This window comes from Lissotriton vulgaris, chromosome 2_1 (assembly GCF_964263255.1).
Source record: "Lissotriton vulgaris chromosome 2_1, aLisVul1.2, whole genome shotgun sequence".
NCBI lineage: Eukaryota > Metazoa > Chordata > Amphibia > Caudata > Salamandridae > Lissotriton > Lissotriton vulgaris.
The window spans coordinates 399679904-399701939 of NC_141687.1; the positions used below are offsets into that span (position 1 = coordinate 399679904).

A 22036-nucleotide genomic window follows, 5' to 3' on the forward strand; every position below is an offset into this window, starting at 1 on the left:
TATGCAGGACACAATCCACCTAGAAATGGACTGCTTAGAGGTAGCAAGACCCGTCCTGACTGATCCATAATTAACAAACAACTGGTCAGACCTATGAACATCTTTGGTTTTATCCAGATAAAATTTCAACACCCTCCTAACATCCAGGGAATGGAGAGACCTTTCCGTTGGAGATGAAGGATTTTGAAAAAACGTAGGCAAAGTTATGGTCTGGTTGACATGAAAATCAGAAATAACCTTGGGAAGAAATTTAGGGTGAGTACGCATAACAACCTTAGCAGCATGAAATACAGTATAAGGTTCTTGGCAACACAACGCCTGAATTTCACTCACCCTGCGGGCCGATGTGATGGCCACGAGGAACGCCGCCTTCCAGGACAGGTGCTGCAACGAAGCCTTATGAATAGGTTCAAAAGGCTCCATCATCAACCTGGACAGCACCACATTCAGTTCCCATGAAGGCGAAGGAAGCCTGACAGGAGGGAATACTTTCTTCAATCCTTCCAGAAAATCTTTGATCACAGGGATCTGGAAAAAGGAAGTCTGTGAAGGGCATTTCCTGTAGGCAGTCAATGCAGCGAGATGAACCTTAATGGAATGAACATTAAGTCCAGACTGCGCCAAATGTAGAAGGTAAGGAAGGATGACCTCTTCCTTACACGTCGTCGGGTCATGGTTCTTAGACTGGCACCAGATACAGAACCTCTTCCACTTGTAAGCATAGGAAGTCCGAGTGGAAGGTCTCTTAGACTCCTTCAGTATGTCCATGCAATCCTCAGGCAGATTCAGATGGCCATATTGCACTATCTCAGGAGCCATGTCGCCAAACTCAAAGACGAGAGTTTGGGGTGTAACATCCGTCCCCCGAACTTCGTGAGAAGGTCCGGCCTGCACGGCAGCCAAATGTGAGGAAGGGGAGACCGGTGAAGCAGGTCTGTGAACCACCACTGTCTGGGCCATTCCGGGGCAATGAGTATCATCCAAGCCCTGGACCGGGCCAACTTGATGAGCACCGCCGGAATCAGGGGAATGGGAGGAAAAGCGTACAGAAAGCTGTTCGACCAGTTGATCCATAACGCATTCCCCAGCGTCCCCCGCTGGTAGTACCTGGAGGCGAAGTCTCTGCATTTGCTGTTTTCGGCGGTGGCAAACAAATCTACGTCTGGAGTTCCCCACCTTGCGAAGACTTCTCCTAGTACTTCGTGGTTTATGACCCATTCGTGGTTTTCCTGAACCAGTCTGCTCAGCGCGTCTGCCTGAACATTCTGCACACCTGGCAGATGGGTAGCCGTTATCGTCAGTCCTCTGGCTAGGAGCCAGTGCCAGATCGCTTGCGCCTCCTGCGACAGAGTGCGTGATCTCGAGCCCCCCTGCTTGTTGAGGTAATACATCGTGGTGGTATTGTCAGTCTGTACAAGCAGAGAGTTGGTCTGGAAGGACGGAAGAAAGGCCTTCAGTGCCAAGTGAACAGCTCTGAGTTCCAGGAAATTGATGTGATACGTGGCCTCCATTGGTGACCACATTCCTTGAATCTGTAGGTTCCCGGAGTGCGCTCCCCACCCCAGGAGAGAAGCATCCGTCACGACAGTATGAGAAGGAATGTCCTTGTGAAAGGGAACCCCTCTGAGGAGATTCTCCGCTGAACACCACCACTTCAGAGACTGAAGAGCATGCAGAGACATCCGCATCTTGTCGTCCCAAGATCCTTTCCTCTGATCCCACTGATCTTCCAAGCACTCCTGCAGCGGTCTCATGTGCAGCCGTGCGTGCGGCGTCAGGAAGATACAAGAGGCCATCGATCCCAGTAGAGAAGACACCGTCCTCACTGTTGTAGATGGAGTTGTCATTAGAGCCTGAGCCTTCCGAAGGAGAGATAATCGTGGCTCTTCCGAAGGAGACACGCTTGCTGACAGCGTATTGATGGAGGCTCCCAAGTACTTTATGCATTGGACCGGATTTGGGACAGACTTGGACATGTTGATGTGCAACCCCAGCTTGTTCAAGAGAACGCACGTCTTCTGGAAGTGTGCTCGCGCTTCCGAGAAGGAGGATGCCTTGATCAACCAATCGTCCAGGTACGGGTAGACAAACACCTTGTTCTTCCGTAGGTGTGCTGCTACCACCGCCATGCACTTCGAGAATGTTCTCGGCGCAGACTTTAGTCCGAATGGGAGTACTGTGTATTGATAATGATTGGCTCCGACTTGGAACCGCAGGAACTTCCTGTGTTTGTGTGCAATGGGCAAATGGAAGTACGCATCCTGTAGGTCTATAGCACATAGCCAGTCTCCCTGTTGCAACTGAGGATAAATCTGATGCAACGACAGCATGCAAAACTTTTCCCTGCGAATCCATTTGTTTGCCCGTCGCAAGTCCAGAATGGGCCTGAACTCGTTCTTGTCCTTCTTGCGAACCAGGAAGAACCGGGAGTACAGACCTCTTCCTCTCTGGGACAGAGGTACGTCTTCTATCGCCCTTTTCCTTAACAGGATATCCGCTTCCGCCTGAAGCTCGCGCAGCTGAAACTGCGAGGTGACCGGTGGAATTGCTGGAGGCGGGCTTGTGAACCAAAGACTGTATCCATTGCAAACAATATTCACCACCCACTTGTCCTGAGTAATTTTTCTCCACTCTGCCAGAAAAAATTGAATGCTTCCCCCCCTACCGGAGTGGGTAACAGATCAGGGGAAGTAGGTTCCTAGGGCCTAGACCCGGCCTGGCCCTTGGTCGCTGGAGCCGACTGCTGGCCTCCTCTGCCCTTCTGGCATTTCTGGAACGGCTTACGGAACTGTTGTTGTTGTTGCGACTGTCCCGAAGCTTGGCCACGTCCTCTGCCTTGCCCACCGAACCGCCGTTGGAATGGGCGGTACGATTTCTTCGTGTCTTTAGGCTTCTCCAGACCCACAGCCGTGAGCGTTTCGGCCTCCGCCTTCATGCGGGCCATCTCGTCATCCGCATGTTTCCCGAAGAGGGTGTCGCCAGAGAATGGCAGGTTGGCTACCCTCTGCTGTGCGTCTGGTTTCAGGGACGTAAGACGGAGCCAGGCGTGACGTCGCTGGTTAACTCCATGGCAAAAACCATGTGCCGCTAACAGGGATGAGTGTGCTGCAGCGCTGATAATCTGATTCGCCACCAGCATCCCTTTATTCAGCACTTCCTGGAAGTCCTCCCGCTTCTCGCGAGGTAAGTGTTCCGCAAACTGCTGGAGGGAGTCCCAGAGGGCGCGGTCGTAGCGTCCCAACAACTCCGTGCCACTCGCAGCCTTCATAGAGGTCGCCAATGTTCCACATACTTTCCTCCCTGCTGAATCCATCCATCTAGACTCCTTATCCGGGAGAACCGTGGATGACGGGGTGGTGGCATGTTGTTTGCGGGCCTCCGTCACAATCACAGAATCCGGAGGAGGTTCCGCCCTTAGAAAGGCCGGGTCCGAATCGGGAGCCCGGTACTTTTTCAGCAATCTCGACGGAGCCGCCTTCGTCACCGCAGGGGTGAGGAAAAGGGCCATGGCCGGTTCCTCCAGGCCCGGCACCAGAGGTAGCAGTGGACGAGACAGGTGTTTCTGATGCAATGTCTCGAAAATGACTGAAGTCTTAGGTGTAGGCACCGTCAAGGATATGCCCAACTTTGCAGCGCCCCTTAAAAGGACATCATGGAACGCCACCAGGTCATCAATCGGAGACACCCTCGTGTCCGGTGACCCCGACAAGGTCGGAGAGTAGTCCCTGGTCCCTGAGGACCTTGTGTGAGATCGAGATCTGTGCCTCCTATGGCGGTGTCACGACCGCGTGGACGATCTGTGGCGCGATCGCTCCTTCCTCCTAGAGCGAGAGCGAGATCTGCCAGCCCGTGGTCGCTCCACAGGTTTCCATGGGGGAGTCTTCCTCGGTTCCTCCTGGGGTCTAGGTTTCGGTGTCCCCTTAGGAGGTGTAGGCAGAGGAGGTAATGACGTGGACCTCGGCGGAGGGACCGGAGGTATCACTGACCGAGGGGCAGGCCCATGCGGTGGAAGCGGTGGCAGTGGTCTGCCTGGTGGAAGTGGAGGGTTGGTGGGAGGGTCCTCCTTAGGTACAGGCAGAGGTGGCGACCTAGGCCGAGATGGTGTGTATACCACCGAGTACACAGAGCCCGGTGACCCCTTCGGCGAAGGGGGCAGAGATCCAGCCCCTTCAGCAGGTGATCGCTTCCTCTTGCGTCCTCCACTAGATCCAGTCTGACTTCTGGGGTCAGAATCCCTCTTGCGCCGTTTAGGAGAGGTGGAGCGACTCCTAGACGCCGATCTCTTCTTTCTCGACGCTGAGCGTCGCTTTTCCGGCGTCGAACGTCGCCTCCGTGACTCCGGCGTCGAACGCCGCCTCCGCGACGTCGATCTCTTCTTCCACGACGTCGAACGCCGCCTCCGCGACGTCGACCTCTTCCTTCGGGACGCCGTACGCCGCCTCCGCGACGTCGAACGTTACATTCTCGACGATGAGCGTCGATTCCTCCTTCTTGAGGTCCTTGACGTCGAGGAGCCCCTCGACGTCGACCGTTGCTTGTCGCTCCGTCTCCGACATCGATAGGTCGACTCCGACGTCGACGATGACGACGACGATGCCGTCAACAGTGGTTTCGACGGTGGCCTCTCCAGGCCCTTCGACGTCGAGTCATCACGCTGTCTCAACCCGGAGCCCCGGGGAGACGGGGAACACACCGTCGTCATCCCTCTCGACGTCGTCGTCGATTCAATCGACGCCGACGGAGACCGGGACCGTTTGCTGGCCTTCCTGCCTCTGGGGAGGCCTCAACAGAGGCAGAGGGAACCTTCCCAGCCTGCCCAGACCCACCTGCAGCCTGCCGACGTCTCTCTTCAAGGCCTTGAAGCCTAATCTTCAGCCTGTCCCTCAGGGTCTTTGCTGAAAACTGCTGGCAGATGTCAGTCTTCAGGGACATGTTCTTCAGGGAGACAGACGATGCAGACGTCGTGTGGATCACTCTTGGCCTTCTTCCTTCCACATGCTGGGCACTTGTCAAAAAGACCAGGCATTTTAGAGCCCTAAAACGCCTGAACCAACACACAGGAGAGAAGAAAAGCACCAAGAAAGCTAAACTCAAACACTTTTATACACAAAAGTGACAAAAATCCAATAAACCCTTGAAACAAGGGGGAGCTCAATGCCAGGGTCCTGTTAGCAGGAGCCGGAAAAAAGAACTGAAAGTAAGAGGGACCTGCTATGCATTCTGGGATACTGGGAGACAGTTCTGGAAAGTTCTCTTAAAGGCACAGTATCCTATTTAAGCCACATAATGGCAGCCTATGGGGCTTGTCTGTCCATGCCTTCCTCTCTATCATTCCAGTGTCTTTTACTGGTGGAGGCAAGTTTCTCTATAGTAGAAACCTCAGGCTGGGTTATGTGTGGTGTTGTTTGGTGGAATTTCTAGTTGAAGTACTGGACAGTGTAGCCTGTGAATATAGGCTGCATTATTTGCCTTTAAATTCTCTCAAGTGTCCTGCAGGGTCTGCATGATTTGACAATTTAAGAGATTATTTTTGATTGCCGGGGTCCACGCACATGGGCGGGACTATTCACTAGATTATGACTATACACAGAGATCCCCTACTACAGAAGGGGTGATTACACGACCTTGCCCCAGCTGAGTGATCAGCCAGTTGTGTCAATGTGAATGGCCAGCCAGGGGTGGCATAATACATGCTGCAGCCCCTGGTAGGCCTTGGAGGCACCTATGCCCTGGGTACCTATAGTACACTGTACAGGGGCTCATAAGGTGACCCAGTATCCAATTAGAGATGTACCTAGGGTAAATGGAGTCCATTTTAAAGAGAGAGCAGATAGTCTGGGGCCCTGATTAGCAGGATCCCAGGCCAACTAAGTCGAAAACCAGCTAAACACTAGGCAAAACATCTGGGGTAACCATAGTCAGGTATCCACCTTCCTACAATTACCGTATTACATTACCTTTAGCTATGTATGTTGCTTTCAACTTTAGCTCCCTGTGAATTGCAACCACATCAATTGTTTATGTTGTGTACCTATTGTACCTATTGTAATCTGAATAGTTTGCTCTTTTCATGGTTTTTAGAATTACTAATTATTTAATGTCTTGAATCTTTCATGTAACTAAAACCATTGTGTTAAGCAAAGGTTTGCAACTACTTCCCATTTATCTTCTGATTTCTCATTATTTGTTCTCATGGTTTAATTTTGAAGAGTCACTTATTCAACCTTGAGACGTTTGAAATCCACATTTCGATATAATGTCCAATCACAGAGGTAAAGTATTTCTTTTCAATAATGCAACAGCATACAACATTACCGAAATCGGAAATGATTACACTGAACAATAGGAGATACAACTCCATCACCCTTTCTGGGACAGTATTACGTTCATGTTTTTTCAAGAACTCCAACGATTTTAAAATGTCGCCTCTAAAGTGCTGGGCACATTGCTTATCAAGGGCACACCCCTCAAATGGAAATTTCTTAAGGTGGATACTGCAGCTTATCAGTGAGCGCAAATGATCGAGTTCAAGCATAAGTCAATTCCAGTTCTAAGTTATCTATGTGAAGGAAGCCCTACCACCCTTGAAGCTAAGATAAAGTTGAGGGACACCATGAAGTCAACATCTAACCTTCTGAAATTCCTATTGGAAGTGAGTGAAAATACTCATTCTCTGCAAGAAAGTTTACTGTCAGTTTATAAATGCATTTGACAGTTATGAACCCCAATTAAAATTGTATATGTTTATACATTGGATGCCAATGTAGGTACCTCTTGACTTCAGTGATTGTAAACTTTTTTGTTTATACTCTTCATAAATCGCACATCCGCGTTCTGCACTGTCTGAAAGCTATGAGTTTGGAGGGCTGTCAGGACATCACGCAAGGCCTATCAAAAATCTAAAAGATCATTAATTGCTGCTTCCAACCCTAAGACCCGTGTTCTGACAATAGTAGCAGGATGACATGGCTCAGTCTTCTCATTTGAATGAAGTGGCTGGTCACAGCCTCCCCAGTCTGAGATTACAGCGATAACTCTGAAGAAGGGCAGAATTTTTACCTTCCATGGTACTAGAAAATTTTTCTCCACATATATTGAAATATGCAAGAAAGCTAGTTTTATTCTCCATCTGAACTTAAAATTACGACCTTCTGTATTGTCAGCTTTTTTTACCTGCCATTCACCCTTTACTTTTGAAGACAACATTCTACAAAGCTACTCTTAGAAATATGTTCGAAGAACATTATATAAGCATATGTATCGTCCATAGAAGGTAGGATGGTAACACCTGGGTCATAAACGATGCTGGTAAAAAACATAAGGTATATGCTAAACAGATTAGGTAATAATTGGGATCTTATTGGTGTCCACGTATGGGTCTCATCTCTTTTGGGAGGGACTTGAACTATCACCTGGATTGATCATCAGTGTTGGCTACGGTGCAAAATATCTGTAGTATGATTGTGTGTTCGAAAATGTCAAACGCCTCAGTGAGATCCAGCAAGATTAGCTGACAACTTGCCCCCGGATCTATCAGGTAGATAGTGTCTTTCTAGAAGGCTGTGCTCAACACAATCCGGCTTCAGACCTAAATGTGGGAGAGACAGATAGGAAGAATTATCTAGAGATTCTTGTATCATGGGTGGCCACAGCTTTCTCCAGAATTTTGACTACTGCTAGAAGTCTGATAATGGGCAAAATTAGATGTAATGTTTGAGTCGAAATAAGGTTTATTTTTATAGTGACACAGTTGATCCTTTTTGGGACATCTGGAACACATCACCACCAACATTATTTTGACCAGTTTGCAGATGATGTAAAGAGCAAGGATAGTTCTTTCAGTATGCATGAAGATCGGTGATCAGCTGACAAACGCATTGGCTTAATCGAGCACAGAATATGTTTGAAAACTCTGGTGAGATAGGCTTCACTGTAAAAGTCTGTGGGGTATGATCTTATGAGTCGTTTCAGCTCACAAGTGATATATAGTTCTTACAAAATGGTTGTTTTAGCCACAACAATTAGCCAAAAGGATCTTCTTGATGTTTTCTACAAAGAAGGAATTAATGAGATCACATAATAAAGGCTCATCCAAGAGCTGAAGAAATATGATCACATCACCTCCATCCTGATGAAACTTTATTAGTTCGCCTTGTTATACTGCAGAATCTTCAAAACCAGCTGCATCATTTCCAAAGCTATCACAACAAGCAACCATGCTTATTTTGCAAGCAAGCTCACCATCTCTGGTGGTTCTTGGCACACCTACAGCCAAGACAGCAGCATATTGCAGATTAGCAAGTGTAATAAAAAAGGCGGCATGCTTCCCCATCCACACAACAATCTGGAACATCCTGATTTCCCTCAGGACTGCCCCAGTACTTCTCTTGTTTAGGAAAGAGTTGAAGACACACCTCTTTAAATAACACTACATCAGAGTGTAGTAACAGTATGCTTCTGCTCCTAGAACCCCTACCTGTCCGATTGCTCATTGATTTAATGTTTGTCTTTGACCCTATAAAGCACTGTGATGTCTTTTACCGACGTTTGCGCTATACAATTACCGCATACATACATGCTTGCAATTTGAATTTTTTACACTTTTTTTTAAATAAATGCTGACTGAATGCAGTCTTTTTGCATGTCAGTAATCATATTAGCTCTTCATTTGTGTCAGTTGCCAATGAACTTCACAGAGACAGAATTGATGTAAGCTCCCAATCCCCACCTATAGGTATCGCCTGCCGATATTTTAAGTGCATTGCACAAGCAATGGGGAAAGGGGATTTGGATTTAGAAGAGACACTCCTGACCATCTGCTCAAAAACGTATGTGTAACCCATGTATGCCTAGAACCACGTAAATAATTTATAGAACAAGAGTAAAACGTGTATGACCTCGATCATATGTGAAAAAACAGATAACAAGTGATAAAGTGATGAAAGAACAGCAAATTGAACCAAATAAACATAAAATAAAACATAGTAATAATAGTCATCTGAGAAAATATCAAGTGAGCGAACTGTGTGAGGTTATTTATGGTGCACCTGTGAAGATAAATGGAGCATTGTTATGAATTCCATAGTGCAGTGTTGATCAATGAATCACAGTACAGGAAACAAAGCACAACGCTGGTATAATCGAGTGGGGAGTACTCTCTGCCTCTTTGGCTTCAGATAACCCTATGTGTTTACCCTGTTGGCCTGGATATGGGGACCTTGAATAATTAACGCACATACTTTTGCCTAATACAAGCCTTTGACGTCTGTACTACGGTGGATTTTACTTTTGGGATTTGGATGGACTTTGTATTAGCCCTGATGAAGTCAGAGATGCGGAGGCATCAGAACTTACGAAACATGTGTTGACTATATGAGATCTGGAGAAGATTTTATCAAACAGCAAGAATAAAGTCATCGTGGATAAGGAAGATTGATGGGACTTTTTGATTTTACGATACATGTGGTGTTGTGCTCAGGACATTCTTTTGTCTTTGATCATTATATCATGTAGGATGCATATTGGAAGAGGAATGATGCTCCTGATGTTTGAAATTATGATATGGTACTTAAGGAAATTCTCAAGAATTAAAATATTTTAAAAATCAACAAAATTTTGGTATACAGTTTATTGATCAATTCAGCTACAAATGTATTGAGCCCTCTGGTCTGTTCAATCAGTGCATCTTGGGACTAGCTAGTTGGTTTACTGCCAGCAATCTTTTCAGTTCCTTACTGTCAGCAACGACCACTGGGCCAGTTGCCATGCATATTGACAACGCAGTGATGAGGTTTCCTAATGACGATGCATTTATGTACAGGTGCTGATGCTATTGTTTCAGGTAATTGTGCTGTTTTATATGGCAACGTAGCACACAAAACCACTACAGACAGCAAAAAGATCATTTAAGTTAATATGGAATTACATCAGTTGTAACCTCAATTTTTCATTTATCAAAAATGTAGATAAACGGTAATAGAATTAAAAATATAACCATGGATACACATGTAGTTAACTGACTGTGAAACCCCTGAAAAAGAGAACCCAGTTAGAAGTTGTAGCATGCCTCACTCTCACATTTTCTAGCCACAGATTGAAATAGCCGAGCAAGGTTATGGTCAGTTATTTGACAATCACAAGATTGATGTTGTCCAAGAAGATTTACACCTGTTCTGTCTTCCTACCTAGTGGGCAATAACAGATCATCCGAGTACAGGCGCCCTTAGAGGGGAAGATGGAGTGAGAAGATAAGTTCATAGCCGAAATATGGTCCAAATTATTTGTAAGGTTAATTGACAGAATACTCCTATATATTAGTGAAACCCTTGTCCCTCTTTCACGAAGGCACTATTATCCGTTAGAAAAAAGTTTTGAGGTAATGACCTCACAGTAAGAGGTAAGCCTTACTGAGGTAATACCTTTTTGACTAGAAAATCTGCTAGTTTCTCACAATGATTGACCGCTAACCTGCAGTTCAGAATGTCACCATTAACTAGGTAGAATCTGGTGAAATGTCCTCACAAATCAGTTTAGGAAGATGTTTATTGGAATTGCTGTGAAGTACGTATTAAAGTCTAGCTAGTGGTTACTATGGAGTGTAATGATGACTTGGGTTCAGTGTTTGCCTGGCCTCCTAGTTATTATATTGAAGAGATTAAAGGTTTACTGGCACAGGCCGCAGTCTGTAGGTACCAGCACATTCTTATTAGTGATCGTTTTGTGCTGCACGGGTAGTAAGAAACCAAATACATCAGTGGACGAAGATGTGAGAGGCAGACCCCTTATGTTGTCTGATGGTGTCTGCATGCCAAATTGTGCTCTTGTGGCTGGGTACCTGCCTCTTCCACCTGGAATGCTGAGGAATGTAGTGCTTCTGACTGGGTTGCTCACGTAAGAGCTCACAAAGTTTATTGGTGGTTTTTGGTAAAGTCCCTGGTTACCACCACCATCAGGTTACAACAAAGAAAGAGACCACTGTCTTCGGCAAGGCTGTTGAGGACGGTGCACCCCTAATGTCAGTCACTAATGTGTGCATGCTAGTTCGGGCACAGAGGATTAGGTTGTTGTCTTCTACATTTTAGTATGCTGGGAAATTTTAATCATTTGATTTTGTTCTGCTTTGTGATCTCAATGCCCGGATATATTAAGCAAGACATGCAGTTCAAACCCTGGGTGAGTGTGTAGCAACCTTGTGGTATAGATAACTGGATGTGTGAGGTAGAGTCTCGGGGTGGCAGACCGTTGTACTATAGCTTGTTGGGGATGAGTCTTGCTGGAGTGGAATAGATTCGTTTTTGTAGTCTCAAAGCTCTGGATTGTCGCTACACCGAAAGTTCAGTTGCCACCCATTACAGCAGTTTGCACAGTAGTCGATAATCATACTTTAAATAATTATTTCTGAAGTATGAGAAGCAATCCGGGTGCCTGGAGCCTGGAGGACACTGTGTCTGCCGATTCCCCTCAGTTTCCTATACCATCTTTCTAGATAGTCTATACAACCTGTGATCTGGAAGTCAGTCAGCAAGGAAAGGAAAATGGTTAAAACAGTTAATTAACATAAGAAAAAATGCAGCCTTTTCACAAGAAGGAAACAAGCATTGATTACAATAGCAACACATTGACCAGTGTCTTGTATGGAATTGCTACCTATGTTGCTTACCGTTCTTCTGGGTACAGACAATGTGCTGTCCCATAGATCTCCAGTTAGTTGGGCATTTTATACTGTAAAGTAGAAAGTCTGGAAATAAAAGTCGGGTGTTACATTGTACAAATCAGAGGAAATGAACTGGAATTGAAGATTCAGTTGAGACACTAAAGGTCTCAGTAACTAGTTAAATAGTGTCAAATGGTTGATGACAGGGTAACATATGAACAGTTCAAATTGAACATGTACAACAGGTTTCAACAATCAGTGTTCAAACAGGGTAGTTATTGGGGCCGGAATTAGACTCACTTAGACAGCCTGCGTTTTTTGGCTCCTTCATCTTCTATTTCCTATTTCTGATAGAGACTTCAAACCACAGATTTATCACCTTTTGGACATTCCCCAGGTGTCAGATTGGGTCTGGAAACTATGCACTGACTACGTTCCTTCCGGAAAATGATGTACTGGGTCGATATTGGTGTCACTCCCTCATACTGACGTCAGTTCCTTTCTTTCTGCTCCACGAGACGTGGATCTGAAGCTATCGCTCATCTCTTTTACACTGTTTTTTATTTTTTTAAAATCTACAGTGTGCAAGGAAATTGTCACCTCCTACTGTAAGGACTGTCGCAAAACAAATGTCTGTGACGGATCCTTAACAGGTTTGTCTTTGGTACTGTGGGTTGAGCCATAATTCTTAAGGCCTGCAGTGACAGCGCGTCAATGAACCCGAAGGCCATACGGACCGCGAGGTGAAACTTTCCCCAAGCACCAGAAGGCTCCAGAGTGAGACCAGTCCAATTGGAGGGCGGGTCCCGGTCCAGAAGTCGTAGGAGTCGTCCCTGAGGTCAGTTGTCATTACCCGAAGGCCATACGGACCGCGAGGTGAAACTTTCCCCAAGCACCAGAAGGCTCCAGAGTGAGACCAGTCCAATTGGAGGGCGGGTCCCGGTCCAGAAGTCGTAGGAGTCGTCCCTGAGGTCAGTTGTCATTATGCTCCATGTCTTTGGGTGAGTCAAAGTAAAAACACAAAGAAATCTAATTGCCACTCACATACTCCTGAGAAGGTGCTAGGGCGCCACCATGGCTTTCGATCTTGCTCCCTGCAACTTGTCCCCTATTTAACCGCAGATTCCTCACCAACACTTCCGTCTTCCCCATTCTGTTAATTTGATTTTACCCTTTAATGAAATCCCAAGTATAGGAACCTGCACACTGTTCAAGTCAACTTGCTGTTGAGGCTCTGGGTCCGGGGCACAGACAGCCTAGAAAGCAACTGACATCAGCGAGCTGGAGTGGTCTTATGTAGGCTATGTCCATCCTTTCCAGAGCGGAGCAGTGTTAGTTCAGAGCGGCACAGCACCATCTTCAGCGAGTGAAGCTACTGCTCAAATGTTTCTGGATCCCATCTGACGCCTAGGGAGTATTCAAAAGGGGAGCAATCAGCAGTTAGATTACCTACCATAAAGAGCATTACCTAAGGTAAGTAACATGTTCATTGTTCTGATATTGCAGTCTCTCTTGGATACACTTGCAGCTGCTGTTTGAAATCACTGTGGTGTTTTCTAAAACACATAAACTGTCAAGCTGACTCACACTGATTTATTTGTGCTTCTTTATAGGATGTTGGTCAAAGATCAGTGATCCACTGGAGTGTCACGATGAGGAGTGTGTAGTAACAGCAACACCCTCATCGATCCAGAATGGCACTTATCGCTTTTGTTGCTGCAACACCGACATGTGCAATGTTAACTTCACAGAGAACTTTCCACCCCCAGACCCGACAGACACATCACTTTACAGTAAGTTAATACACTTAGTCTGTTGGTGTGAAATGGGTATATTGTCTGAAGAACTTTAGTTAAACCTTAAACTAACATGCACTGTTGATTCACTGCAATTAATAATTTGATGCTTGGCTTTGATGTTTCTTAGAATTTCCATGCCTGCTATACATGTCATCAGGCGACAACCTACCAGACTCCTGTTTTAGGAAAATGCTTAAGACCTGGCTATTTCCCTTACAGGAATGAGGTGCCCACCCTTCTCCAACTTGTTTTCTGCTACAGCGCCAAGACGCCTCAACATTTGTGTGCTTTATACGCTCCTTACTTACTTATATACACTGACTCTGTAGTAGGTAAGAAGTAGAACAAGGTTGAGAATTGTGCTTAAATAGTACTAAGAAAAGAAAGCAGGAAGGTAGAGGCAATGGGCTCTTGGAGATTAGTGATTTGACACCCAGCCTATTAGCATAGACTAGATGTGTAGGGAGCAGACTTGTAATATCTTGTCTACCACTTGCAATCTTAAGCCAAAATGAAGTGTTGGTGGAGAAAAATAAAGGCAGTAGACAGTGCTGTGGTTTATAATCAACTGAATGGAAGGTAATATTTTCCGTTTAATTGAAGGTATCTTTTCCATTGGTTTATCTTTAAAGTGTTCAACAACCTAAATATGTATCTATGATTAAAGACATTTAATGATAACTGAATATAGGCCACATTTGTCTTGTTAAGTCCTCTTTGATGAGCAGAATAAAATAATGGCTGAGAAAGAACCAGGGACCTCCATCCATTCAGTTTTCAATACTTTATTAATTAAAGCTCTTCAGTTGAAAGTAAAATGTCAAAATATTATCTGTTGCTCTGTATGTCTGCTGTTGGAATACTCCATATTCATCCACATAAAATCAAAATGGTGTAAAACAACTGTTCCAATACCTTTTGCACACTCCTGATGTAATAGTTCTATCACTGGGTGTCCAGGGATTTGTATAATCTACTCTCAATAAATCCAGATGAATATCTTGTAACATGGCCTTGAGTCACAGTGCACCTTACAATTAAACATTCATGTTCACTGGGTGAATTGATCCTTGTTTTATGTTGTAATTATATATTAAGATTTTTATATTTTTCACAATACACTTCACTATCAAAAGTCCAGTATGTTCTGTAACCTTCTCTCGATGTGATGCAGTGTGATCATAGCGAAACAGAAAAATAATAACTATTGTACATTTTAGAAATTGGTAAGAGATAGAAAAGAAAGGAAAATAATTAAAGTGAAAATGAAAAACGCAAAAACAAAACTTAAGCAGGGATAGGTCTTCGATTGACAACAACACCCTTCTTGATACATTTATTATTTATTTATTTAGTTATAAAGTTTTATATAGCTATTGTAAAAATGTGAAAAAAATGTTTTTATACTTCTTGATTCATGCTTGTCAGAACTCCTTTCAGAGGGCCGTAAGCAAGCAGGGGTTACTGGGCCCAACCGTGAGGGTTGAGACCTTTCACTTCTGATGTCCCGCCGGGGCCTCACCTACTGTAGATACTGAGCAGCTGGACCAAGTACCCCTTCAGCACTTGACTCTCAGGAATATCGTGGTCCCAGCAGTTCAAATCATCTATGAAGGGGAGGTGGATACAGTGGAGTGAACACAGGTGCTCAACTCAGAATGTGTGCAGCACCAGCAATAAATCCTTGTCCTGCCAAATACTCACTTTTATGAAAAAAGAGAAGTATTTTATTTCTACCGCTGCTACCAAAAAGGAAAAATACGACATTCACAAACTACACTGCTCCCCTGAGGTCAGGGCTTTAGTGTTTCTTTATGGGTCTCCCAGGCACTACTCGCTCCTAGAGAGTGGTTATTCCCCATTCACTATGGACAACAATCGGGGCAAGCCCCTCTAGGAGTCTCAAGACTCTATGCTTACTCTATTTTCAAGTCAACAGTGATCCATCGCCACAGCACTAACTAGTAAGCAAGATTCCCTAGAGCCACCCTGTCTGTGGGAGGTTTGACCAACAGTAGCAGAATAAGGTGAGTTTTTTTCTGTATGCGGCCCAGATGGGTTACACTCAACAGGCACAGAATTACTCACATGCGGTCGTACCACGGAAGTGATAAGAGGTTCTTTGCAACTCCTCCTTGCAAGGTAAGTACATGTCCAATCCATCCCGCAATGTGCAGGAGGGGAGTGATGCGATGATCCTGAAGCATGCCCCTCGCCTTGGTGACAGTGACGGGTCTCCCATGGCAGCCTCACTTCTTTGACAGGGGTGGTAGATCAGTTCACACATATGGTTGCTCCCAGTGACCCCCTCTGGCACACGGGGTCACTATATCTTCCCTGTACATGGGCTCTTGCTGCATGGCACAGCAAAGTTCTCATTGGCGACACCTCCTGGCATACATGGTCACTGCTCACCACAGCTCAAGCACTACGCACCTCACGGCATGGCAGTCTCCATACGGCGGCCCTTTCTTGCATATGGGGTCGCAGATCCTCACTACACAATGACTCCAACTCGATCAGCACAATGAACACGGCTAGGTTCACGACGGCACTCTTTTGACATACAAGGGTCGCTGACTTTGCCCTGCACACTGGCAGTGTCCTGGTCAGTGCAGCTGCCGTTTCCCCACACCTTGCAACAGGAGTCCACTTGACAGGACTCCCTATTGAACCTCGCTCCCTCCAACCCTCTCTGCTTCCTCAAAGGGCACCATGATCTTGGTAAGCAGGCAGGCGCTGATGCTTCAGGCTAGGTGGTCTCTGATTCCCTGGATCATGTACCCTCATCCAGCAGGGAGACTAGAAGGCCTTGTACTGGTCATAGGCAGAAGTCTTACACAGCTTCCCCACCTTAAACAGCTCATCTGGCTGTCGCTCCCTCCAACCCTTTCTGCTTCCTCAAAGGGCACCCTGATCTTGGTAAGCAGGCAGGCGCTGGTGCTTCAGGCTAGGTGGTCTCTGATTCCCTGGATCATATACCCTCATCCAGCAGGGAGACTAGAAGGCCTTGTACTGGTCACAGGCAGAAGTCTTACACAGCTTCCCCACCTTAAACAGCTCACCTGGCTGTGTGGCAGATGACCATTTTTGAGGTCCAAAGCTCCCTTTAGACTCTAAATCACATTTGGTGTCTGTACTACGAGTCTTTGAAGTTTATGTTGAGGGGGGTCTGCTTCTTTTGAAGTGCTCACTCCTATCAGCCCCATTTTCTTCATGAGATGTTCTAAGGCCCCTTCCTTGTGACTTCTCACTGAATCAAAGAGCACCCTTTGAATTGTGCAACAATACACAAATCTGTCTGAAGGAATTCCTCTACCTCCTCTCCATGTTTCTCCATGCTGACCTGGGTCTCCCAAAATGGAACCCAAGGCCCTCCATGTATTGTACTCTATATACAACCATTGCATGTATACAGCCTGCACAGTGATGTAGCCTTGATGTAATGTATCTCTCATAGGCACACATACAACCAGCACATCCATTTACTGTACTGTACGCTCAATGCACAGCACTACATCCTCCGTATATTGTACCACTCATAGGCTCACAAACACCCAGCTCAGATGCACCAGTCATGAGCTGTCCTGCACTACACACCAACCCGATGTAGGCCAAGCGTGAGTTAAGAGCACTACAGCAGTACTTTAACTGAGTAAGCCTATAGCCTCACTCTAGTGGCAGGTCAAGAAGGACCTGCTCACGCCTGCAGACCACTACACGTTATGCTGCCACCACTGCACTCTTGCTGCTTAACTAATGGTAAGTGCAGTAGCCTGTCACCACTGTGGCAGTAGTTCTTTGGCTACCCTCCCTGTCCTGGCCACCCTCCCTGTCCCACAAGACTGCAGTCCCAAGACAGGCCTATGTCATGGTGCACATGCATTATCCTTGTTTGCTTATGACAACAAAAATCAGCATTAAGGATCCAGATATCTGTGCAGTTGGGCACTCAGAGCAGGGGTGAACGCCCATTACCATGCAGAGGACTTTTCAGTCCCATCAATGCTTGAACAATTTGAGAGAATGCGAAAGATCAAAAGTTACAGCATGCTAAGCATTTTTGCTTCTTAAACATCTCTCTATTAATATATGTCTATTCTATTGTGTCTAATCCAAATTCTGTTAGTAGCTGCTTGTCTAGTTTTATTAAAGTGTTTGGTTATACCAATGTTAGTTAACTAATGGATACCACCTTGCAACTCATTCATTACTTGTGTTTCAATTGTAGGTCATGTTGTATAGAAAGTAAACGCTTCAGAAAGTATTATGCTGTTAATAGTACCTTCAGGGCCGGACTGAGAACAAAAAACGGCCCTGGCAAAGTGCTCGGCCGGCCCTCTGGGGGTGCACCAAGCTCTTTGTCTGGCCGTTTTTCGGCCGATTTTGTTACAGGGCCGCTTCTGCAGCTATGCTGCAAAAACGGCTCTGTAACAAAAACGGCCCCCTAGGGCCCAAAACCGGCCCCCACCCTTGCGGCGCACCGGGAGATTGCCCGGTGCCCGCAACGGCCTGTCCGGGCCTGTGTAATTTATGTTTGTTACCCCCACCAAAAAGGTGGTGAAGAAAAAATGGAGGGAGTGTGGGATGCATCCCTTTGTATTATCTGTTTTTTTAATCTGACCAGTTTGTCTGAAGTCAGTTACTCTCCCAGGAGCGCAATGTCTAATATTTAAAATGTAATTTTAAAATGATTGCCTTCCAAGTGTGTTGCTGCTTTTGTTGGTCCATAACAATAGGTAGATTTCCACTTCAGAGAGATAAGTCATTAACCTCAGTATTAACGAATGGTAACATATGTCCAGGAGTACACTCCTCTATTCAGGGTAGAGTCTATCGAAGTGAGCGGACCGCCTTGAAATGGGTGCGTTCGTACCTTTCAAATAGAAATCAAGCTGTTGCTCTTGGCCCCCATCACTCGAAAGCCAGGGCCATCAATCAGGGAGTGCCTCAGGGGTCGGCCATCAGTCCAATTTTGTTTAATATCTACTTGGCCCCATTGATTAGACTTAATAAATCTCACACCATGACCTTCATTAATTATGCTGATGATACCCAGCTCATTCTGTCTCTAGGCAGAAATATGTAACTATCCTCCTTCCATGACTGCCAGAATGACATTATCTCTTGGCTCAACATTAACTCTTCAGAGTTTGATGGGGATAAGACTGATATGCTCTACTGTACTACTCAATCTAAGCCGGAAACTCTACAATTTAATTTCTGTCCTGGATTGTTCAGTGGACTGGTGGCCACGGTTGATTCAGCCCCGGACTTTGGAGTTAACTTTGATGACAAACTTAGTATGGAAACCCATTTAAATAAAACAGTAGGAACCTGAATTGCGCTTCTGAAAGCACTTCGGAAGATCCTGCCCGTACTCCCCTCTACAGCCTTGGTTGCTCTCAGCGTGATTCGCAGTCACTAGGATTATTGCAATGCTCTTCTTCTAGATGCCTGTGAATATCTTTTACATATTTTATCTAGGGTCCAGAATGCAGTCGCTAAACTTGCCTTAAACCTGTCTCGCAGAACTTTTCCCTCCTTAGCATTAAGGGAACTGCACTGGCTGCCATTCAAGCAAAGAATTTGATTGACATCCCTCTATATGGAGTTTAAAGCTTGCCATGGGATAGGCACTCTTTCCCTTCAAAAGTGACTAAGAAGATACATCCCCAACAGGGCCCTCCGATCTGCAACAGCTAATTTGCTCTGTGTACCGAAGTTCAGGAAATCCAGGCAAGGTGGCAGGATCTTTATAGTCCATGCAGTCAAGCTCTGGAATGCACTCTTCATCCCCCCCCCCCCCCCCACACCCCCCACCCCTGTCTTAAGATCCATGTCTGATCTACTGAAGTTTAGGAGGGCGCTGAAAACTTGGTTGTTCCCCAAGTAATTTGAATACAGCCTCCTTTCGCTGAAGCTATCTACTATAGATATCTTTTCTAAGGATATTGTTCCATATCCTTTTCTTCCCCAGCTGTTATGGTCAGCACCAGGGTACCAGTTGCTGATAGTGCGTCCTTTGTACTCAAAAACTAATAAATAAATGCAATTCTGTTGTGTTGTAGTTTGTATATGATCCGGAGGCCACTTTTATACATTTTGATAACCCATTCCCATAATGTTGGTAGTCAAGGGGACTGCCAGTGCTTTAATAAGCATATGTCTGCCGTGACCAACGCAGGAGCTAGCCACTGTCTTTGATGATAAAACATCTCAATCATGTCAGTTGTGTCATGTAGCAAGGTTAGCCTATCTGATTGCATTATGTGTTGTCAGTATATTCATTAATTGTGTTCCAGAACTGTGATCGGTTCCCTACCATTTTCAGCACCTCCATTGAATCTGCAACACATTGCATCTAGGCCATTGGCACATTCTACATTTCGAGCTTAGCAGTCCTGCTGCCCAGGTTTGATGGATCTTGAAGAGATTACTTTTTAATCCTCTCTACGATACACGTGTTTTTGAGCTGTAGCCTCTGTGCCTAGTCCTGTTCCGTATATTCATGGTAGAGTTGTGTTTGCCATTCATTTTCATAGGTATTCTTCCATTGGCTTGGAACAGAGATGACTTTCTAAGGTTTTAAATCATCCCCACAAAACCCCAATTTACTTCCCTCACACTTTGAAGTATATGGTAATTGCGAAGGTATATGTAGGGTTCTTAGTCTGCTTTTTCAAGGCACAGACTATATATACTATTTTGTTAAGGTGGTAAATTGAACTATAATCATGGAAATTGTGTCAAATATCCGTCTGTCATTATCTAATAAATCGTATCGATCACTCTCCTTGCACAAATCCCAGTAGATGGCTTGACCTACTATCCTGATATCTGTATGAGTCCATATAGCAGTATGTTTATAGATCTTAGCATCACTCTTTAGCAATGTTCTCCTTATTAGGTTTTTAGTAAGTGATGAGAGATTTTTACAGGTGTCTAATAGGAGCAGGCCAGGACTGCTTTTAGTGAGTCCTGTTTCTGTTGTAAATCACAGTGAGGCCTCTTTAGTGTCCTGTAGCATATATACCACTTGAGACAAGTATTGATCTGTGTAATACTTGCAAAATGGGCAGGCCTAAACCTCAGGATTTCCCATTGTCTGAATTATCTTAATGGTACTGGTGAAAAATTTTCTTTTTAGGCTAATATTTTGCATTGTATTTAGTGTAAATATCGTTCAAAGTTTATCACCTTTACTGATCGAATGGGGATCAACCTTCTACACAGTTCCAACATTATTAATTTATTTTCCGTGAAAGCTGCATAAAAGACAGAATTTATGTAGTGTATGAATATGTCTAGTACGCATAGGATTTAAAAGCGGGTTTTTGCGAAGAATGAAAATGTTAAATGTTAAGTGTCGTATACTTGTAAAGCGCACAGCTGCCCCAGCAAAGGGGCGTCCCGGCGCTGTATACCGCTGGGGAACCCATCCTGGCTTTCCCTGTGAGATGGTCCCTCCTGGGCATCTCCAAGGTGAAGACAAGCATCCCCGGCGCTGATGGGGCCGTTAGTAGAGATTAAGCAAGCTATTGCCCAGAGTTGCTGAGTGGGACCCATGGTTGGAGTAGGCACCGAGGCGAGAATTATCGAGTCCGCTGACCATGGCCCAAGACCCTGCCGCGTCGGGAATCGAACCCTGGTCCTGGGCCCACCTCTGCTTTCCGAGTCTGCCGCCTCTAACCAGTGAGCCACACCACTCCACAAAATAATCAGACATAGTTAACTGTTCATGTGACAAATCTACCCTCGCTGTGAGTTGTTGTGGGTATTGTGGAGCTCATGGTCACAGTGTGAACTCATTAAATATTTTACTGTTCCTAAAACACTGACACGTTGTTTGTACTATCTCAAAGTACGAATAAATAATGAATAGAGAAGGTAACTGTTTCCGTAAAAAAAAATGTACGCATTACTGCAAGTTAAAGCTACACTGTGCGTGTGCCTGCGCGCGTGCGTGTGTGTGTTTGCCTCAATGAATGTTTATTTGTTTTGGTGCTTCCATAGTGCTACATGCTGCCTGCGCATGCTTCAGAGCACTCAGGGTAGTAATACGCATATTTAAAGGCAAAAAATAACCGTAGAAACATGACTGATCAGGTCTGTATTGCGCTAAGCTGAGCCTCCTTCCATGACCTCCCCCACCTCCAAATTCAAAACCTATAAACGCCCAGAGAACCTGTCGAGCTGTTGTGAGGAATTAAGTGAGATCAATGGCAGATATACCTTACCTCTCCTGTAGTCATTACAATGAAATCTTGCCTGGCCCTCCTTGCCCAGTAAGGGGTTTCCCACAACCGTTATCATATTACCTTACAACAAAGTCCCAAAAAAGAAACAGTAGAAAAGGTCCCGTTTTCAAAATTGAGGACTGTAGACAAGACCCGAAATGAAGAGTCAGGAACCTCTACAGGGATTTTCGGTCTGTAAACATATGGAAAGATAGAAAAGTAGAGAGTGGTGTCTTGCAATTCATAGATCCATTCTTAGAATTTTTTTTAATTTTTTGCGCAAGCCAGATCGTTTGTTTCCCTCCCAGTGGCGTTTAAGCATAATTTTGAAGGTCATCATTAAC

The 22036-nt window shown here is 45.3% G+C and overlaps 1 protein-coding gene across 4 annotated transcripts in view; it reads left to right on the forward strand.

Moving 5' to 3' along the window:
* BMPR2 (bone morphogenetic protein receptor type 2) overlaps positions 1-22036 on the forward strand; it is a 513538-nt gene that overhangs the window by 190909 nt on the left and 300593 nt on the right. For all 4 annotated transcript variants that reach the window (XM_086955265.1, XM_086955263.1, XM_086955264.1 and 1 more), the window contains exon 3: positions 13267-13446. In XM_086955265.1, coding sequence (XP_086811391.1) covers positions 13267-13446 — 180 coding nt within the window. The remainder of the gene's footprint in view (positions 1-13266; positions 13447-22036) is intronic.